We start from the raw sequence: 6664 nt of genomic DNA, 5'->3' as shown, positions 1-6664 counted from the left end.
TTCCGGAGTCCTGTGGTCATGTTGCAGTTGTATAAGACTCTGGTGCGGCTGCATCTGGAGTATTGTGTGCAGTTTTGGTCGTCATATTATAGGAAGGATGTGGAGGCACTGGAACGGGTGCAGAGGAGGTTTACCAGGATGTTGCCTGGTATGGTAGGAAGATCGTATGAGGAAAGGCTGAGGCACTTGGGGCTGTTTTCATTGGAGAAAAGAAGGTTTAGGGGTGGCTTGATAGAGGTGTACAAGATGATTAGGGGTTTGGATAGGGTTGACCATGAGAACCCTTTTCCATGTATGGAGTCAGCTATTACGAGGGGGCATAGCTTTAAATTAAGAGGTGGTAGGTATAGAACAGATGTTAGGGGTAGATTCTTTACTCAGCGAGTCGTGAGTTCATGGAATGCCCTGCCAGTAGCAGTGGTGGACTCTCCCTCTTTATGGGCATTTAAACGGGCATTGGATAGGCATATGGAGGATTGTGGGCTAGTGTAGGTTAGGTGGGCTTGGATCGGCGCAACATCGAGGGCCAATGGGCCTGTACTGCGCTGTATTTTTCTATGTTTTTCTATGTTCTATGTCACAACCCCTCCATACAATCATTAGCCTAATTTGCTCCCAATGGGCAACAAATGAATTGTTACAATTACTGTCCCTTCATCAAAGTGATGACAGGCATTGTCCAAGCCAAACACCCTTCCTGCACTTGCAACACTCAGTTCATGGATACAGAGCATCTTCGTGCTCAGTAATAAACATTCCCATCGTGTGCTTGAAAATAGACAGTCCTCTAGTATTCAGACAGATCGCCATGTTTAGTGTCTCTCAGCGACGTACCTCCTGTCCAGTTGCTACATCAATGGCTGTGAATACTGTCCCTGAAGCACTGTAAGGAAACACAGTGATAAAAATAACACATGACTTCTGTATCAATCATCACCCTGTTCATTGCAAGATATAAAATGAATTCTGAACTGGAAAGGGTTTGTGCTAAAACGCGATGATTGTCAGCCTTAGAGGAGAGATCAGCGTGTCAAAAATGCTGTATCCATATTCAAGCAGTAAAGCAGGACCTTCAAATGAACAATGATTCACTTAAGTGTTGAAGCAGCACTCACCCCTGCCCGATTTTCTCAAATCTGGTGTATTTTTTCTTTGGATCTCCAACACTCACAATAGTTCCTGAAAAAAAAAAGATGTATAATGTGGTTATCAAACAGCTTTAGGACTTTCAGACAGATGACACTGAGATAGCTATGACAAACTGCACCATCTCCACTGAGATTCCCCACTTGATCTAACTCATACAATACTGGTATCATCAGTACCTGTGCTCAAAATACACGAAAGCAACAGGGGACTCATCAAAAGTGTGTCATTAACAGTTCAACATTGCTTCAGACACACACTTAACTGCAGTGACAAGGTGTTTGACGCAGAGGGTCTCTCGTACAGTTAACTACTGAACACTTACTCAGTTTTTCCATAATCTCGTCATCTGTCATCTTTGCCTTCTTTTTTGTTTTGTCCAAACCCTTTGAAGTGCCATCACCATCTGCTTCTCTGCTGGCAGGTGGAGGAATCGGATCAATCACAGATCGCGTGTAAACCTGAAGAAAATGGTACAACAACTGATGCTGATATACAGACACAAATTGTACAATTATGCTCATGTGCCCTTGTGCGTGAGCAACATTATCCACATACACAATCATTCCTTTTTAAAAATTTCTTCTCAGCACACTGGATACAGCCCATATGACTCCCAATACTGTATACCTCATCTGAGTGAGTACTTTTCACCTATGATTTTAAGTAGGGTCTGATAGCCTGGTGTCAGGGTGGCATAACAACAGAGGTTAACTCTGTCCTCTCCTGCTGCCCAACACCAATCCCTGGATAATGAACAAGAATGGCAATCCAGATAGAATTGCTGTCTCCTTAGATCAGGTACAGAGGCCAAATATGTTGCCTTTCATGCTGCTTCAGATAAAAGACTAACTCGCTTGGGGTCTCTGGTCTATGTAGATCATAAGACCTTGAGATACAGGAACAGAATTAGGCCATTCGGCCCACCTAGTTTGCTCTGCCATTCAATCATGGTTGATAAGATTCTCAACCTCATTCTCCTGCCTTCTCCCTGCAATCCTTGATCCCCTTACCAATCAAGAAGCCATCTGTCTTACAAACACTCAAGTGACTTTGTCCCCACAGCCTCTGCACCAATACATTCCACAGATTAACTATCCTCTGGCTGAAGAAAATTCTCACCTCATTTCTGCATGTTGCCCCTTCACTCAGCATCTGTTGCCCTCAGGTCCCAGTCTCGCCTACTAGTGGGTACATCATCACCATGTCACTCTGTCAAGGCCTCTCAGTATTCTGTAAGTTTCAATCAGATCCCGCTTGTCCTTCTAAACTCCAAGTATAGACCCAGAGTACTTAACCACTCCTCACATGACAAGCCCTTCACCCCAGGAAGATTCTTGCAAACTTCCTCTGGTCCTTCCACGGCAAGCATGTCCTCCCTGAGATACAGGTCCAAAGCTGCTCACAATATTCCTAATGCAGTCCGATGAAGCCTTACACAGTCTCAGCAGTACACCTCTGCTCTTGAAATGAATGTTAGCATTACATTTGTCTTCCTAACTGACAACTGAATGTTCATGTTATCTTTAAGAGAATCCTGAACTAGGATTCTCAAGTCCCTAGGTGCTTCAGATTTCTGAAGCCTTTCCCCTTTTGGAAAATAGTCCATGCCTTTATTCTTCCTGCCAAAGTGCATAACCTTGCACTCGAAGTTGTGGGAAAAGTGTATGTTCATAGTTCCTTGAAAGTGGAGTCACAAGTAAATAGGATAGTGAAGGCGGCCTTTGGTATGCTTTCCTTTATTGGTCAGTGTATTGAGTATAGGAGTTGGGAGGTCATGTTCTGACTGTACACGGCATTGGTTAGGCCACTTTTGGAATACTGCGTGCAATTCTGGTCTCCCTGCTATAGAAAGGATGCTGTGAAACTTGATAGGGTTCAGAAAAGATTTTCAAGGATGTTGCCAGGAATGGAGGGTTTGAGTTATATAGATAGGCGAAATAGGCTGGGGCTGTTCTCCCTGGAGCATCGGAGGCTGAAGGGTGACCTTAAAGAGGTTTATAAAATCATAGGGGGCACAGATAGGGTGAATAGCCAAGGCCTTTTTTCCCCAGAATAGGGGAGTCCAAAACTAGAGGGCCTAAGTTTAAGGTTAAAGATTAAAAAGGGACCCAAGAGCCAATTTTTTCCCACAAAGGATGGTGCATGTATGGAATGAGCTGCCAGAGGAAGTGGTGGAGGCTAGTACAATTGCAACATTTAAAAGGCATCTGGACAGGTATATGAAGAGGAAGGATTTAAGAGGAATATTGGCCAAATGCTGGCAAATGGAACTCTGGTGGGCATGGACGAGTTGGACCGAAGAGTTTGTTTCCATACTGTACAGCTCTATGACTCTATTATATTCCATCTGCCACTTCCGTGCCACTCTCCTAGCCTGTCAAAATCCTTCTGCAGCCTTCCCACTTCCTCATCACTACCTACGTGTTATCTGCAAATTGAGTAATGACGTCCATCGTCCAGATCACTAACGTATAACCTGAATAGTTATGATCCCAGCATGGATCCCTGCAAAACCCCACTAGTCACCAGTTGCCATCCTGAAAAAGGCCCCTTTATGACAGCATTCTATCAGTCAGCCAATCCTCTATCCTTGCCAGTCCTTATCCTATTTAGCAGCCTCCTGTACAACACGTTGTCAACTGCCTTCTGGAAATCCAGAAGCAATGCTGACTTCACCCATGTACTTCCAAATACTCTGCAATCTTATCCTTAATAATGGACTCTTAAAGTCTTACCAATGTTCGAAGTCAGGCTAACAGGCCTATAGTTTCCTGTCTTCTACCTCCCTCCTTTCTTAACTAGGGATGTTACCTTGGCTATTTTCCAGTCCTTTAGGACCCTGCTTGACTTCAGCGATTCCTGAAAGATCACCACACACGCCGCCTCAATCTCCTTTTGAAATCTTAGGTGTAGTCCACCTGGTCCAGGTGATTTATCCACTTTCAGATCTTCCAGCTTCCCCAGCACCTTCTCCTTCATTATGGCCACTACACTCACTTATGTCCCCTGACTCTCTCATTGATGGTCAGGTATTCTGCTTGTATCTTCCCCTGTGAAAACTAATGCAAATTACCTATTCAGTTCCTCTGCCATTTTTGTTCCCCATTACTACTTCTCTGGCCTCACTTCCAATGGTCCAATGTCCACTCTGGTCTCAAATATTTTAAAAAACTCTTGTAATTTTTTTTTCTATTACTAGCTAATCTTAATTCTTCTCTCCCTTATTGGTTTTCTGGTTATCCTCTGACTTCCTGATAATCTTACTCACATTGTATGCTTTTGCTTTTGCTTTTATGCTGGCCCCTGCCTTCCCTGGTCAGCCCATAGTTACCTCATCCTCCCCTTTGTACATTTCTTCTTCCTTGGAATGATTTCCATTGTGCTTCCTGAATTACCCCCAGAAACCTGTCATCGCTGCTCCATCGTCTTCCCTGCTAGGCTCCCTTCAAATCAACTCCTTTATTCTTTACTCAATTGTAACGCCATTACATCTGATTTCAGCAGCACGCTCTCAAACTGCAGGATGAATTCTATTCGGATCATTGTCTCTCTTTGGGCTCCTTTAAGTTCCCAACACAAATCTGCCTCATTACCCACTACCAAATACAGAATTGCCTGTTTCCTGGTGGGTCCTGCCACAAGCTGCTCCAAAACAAAACCATTTTGCAGACATTCCACAAATTCCTTTCCTTGGGGTTCACTATTAGCCGGACTTTCCCAGTCCACCTGCGTAATGAAGTACCCCATGATTATTCTAACAGTACTTTTTCAATCTCTTGATAGATCATCTTCCCCACATCCTGACTACTGCTAGGATTGTACACATTTTCTGTCTCCCATGAGGTGCTGCAACTCTACCCAGACAGATTCTACACTTTCTGACAATTTATCACTTCTTGCTATTGGTTTAATTTCATTTTTTATTCACAAGATGATGCTGCACATCTATCAGGTCAGTCCAAATAGCTAGGCTAATAGGCAGTCTGTGACTAATAGAAGTGATAGCAATAATTCCAAATAAAAACGTACTTATCCACAGCCCTACTTGGACAGTAGTCAGATAGTGATCACCAGCTCACATCTTCATCTCAGAGTCACCAAAGCTCCATTCACAACACTCCCAGCTACCCTTGAACATCCCAGTGATCACTCCACAAAAACAGGAAAACTATCAAGTGTTTAAAAATAAATCTGACATGAACAGGATATGCTGGAAATGCAGCAGAAATTCTGATAATATCATTACCAGTCCTCCTTCTCTGCAGGAGCAGACTGATGGGTTGTTTCTCCAGCATTGACTAGTTCCTTCTCACCTGAAGAGCCAGATTGCAGACCGACAGTCACTACTGATTCACCAATACTTCTATGAAAATTTAGTTTTACACAGTCACTACTAATAGCACAACTGTTTATAGTTATAGAATCCCTATCGTACAGAGGCGCCATTCGGCCCCACAAGTTGGCACCAACCCTCTGAAGAACATCCCACAATTACTACAGTTAATCCACCAAGCCTGCACATTTCTGCACACTACAGGCAATTTAGCATGGCCAATCCACCCAACCTGCACTACTTTGGACTGTGGGAGGAAACCCATGCAGGCACAGGGAAAAGGTGCAAGCTCCACACAGACAGTTTAACCCTCCAATCACCTGCTTCAGCAAGTTTTCATTCCTCACAATATGGTCAACTCAACTTGGTTGATAAAACATGGAGCTGGAAAAAAACAAAGCAGGTGAAGCAACATCAGAAGAGCAGGAGAGTTGATGTTTTGGGCAGGGTCCTGCCTGAAACCTCAACTCTCCTGCTCTTCGGACGCTGCTTCATCCACTGTGCCTTTTCCAGCTCCACATTTTATCGGCACTGATTTTCCAGCATCCACACTCCTCACTATCTCCAATTCAACTTTGTTGCCTTTTTTCAATGGCATTCACTTGATCACTTCGTTTCCACCATCCTGAGAGCTTGTTTATTCCTCATGTTCACTCCAACTAAGTCAGTCAATCTACTCTTCGCCAGAATCATATTTCACAATTTTCCTGACTTTGGATATCCATTTTCTTCACGTCCACCTATCAGGCCCAATATAACAAGACCCAAATGACAACATTGATCATTTTTTCCTTCAAACCTTGATTCATTCTTATACAGAACATTTCTTTTTATTTGGAAAATGAATCCTTTCCCATTGCAATTTTAGCTCAAATTTTTTTCGGGTGATAAGATTCGCCCAGATTCTTAAATTGAGATCGCTTTTTCAGTTGTTATTGATTTATTTATTTTGGAATTGTAATTTCTTTCATTCTCCAAGACTCTCACCTGCTTTTCAATCATTTTCACCACTTCAATTCACTGAGGATTACCTTCTACGGTGGGTGACTAATGTAGCCTACAAATTCCACTAACTTTACCAACTCACCTGCACCAATTTGTACTTAACTATAAACATTGGATATGGAAGCATTAGGGTATTAGAGAGACACAGTATCATGTTTGATATTCATATCAAGTTTG

The 6664-nt window shown here is 43.1% G+C and overlaps 1 protein-coding gene across 4 annotated transcripts in view; it reads right to left on the bottom strand.

The window, feature by feature from the left end:
• LOC122555720 (serine/threonine-protein kinase PAK 2-like) overlaps window positions 1-6664 on the bottom strand; it is an 81339-nt gene that overhangs the window by 21667 nt on the left and 53008 nt on the right. For all 4 annotated transcript variants that reach the window (XM_043701768.1, XM_043701769.1, XM_043701771.1 and 1 more), the window contains exons 7-9: window positions 1472-1607; window positions 1116-1179; window positions 835-883 (exon numbers count right to left, since the gene is read on the bottom strand). In XM_043701768.1, the coding sequence (XP_043557703.1) occupies window positions 835-883; window positions 1116-1179; window positions 1472-1607 (249 nt within the window). The remainder of the gene's footprint in view (window positions 1-834; window positions 884-1115; window positions 1180-1471; window positions 1608-6664) is intronic.

The sequence above is a fragment of the Chiloscyllium plagiosum genome, chromosome 13, assembly GCF_004010195.1.
Source record: "Chiloscyllium plagiosum isolate BGI_BamShark_2017 chromosome 13, ASM401019v2, whole genome shotgun sequence".
NCBI classification, from domain to species: Eukaryota; Metazoa; Chordata; class Chondrichthyes; order Orectolobiformes; family Hemiscylliidae; genus Chiloscyllium; species Chiloscyllium plagiosum.
The sequence above is the reverse complement of the archived record's forward strand: the minus strand, read 5'-3'. Positions and strand labels throughout refer to the sequence as shown.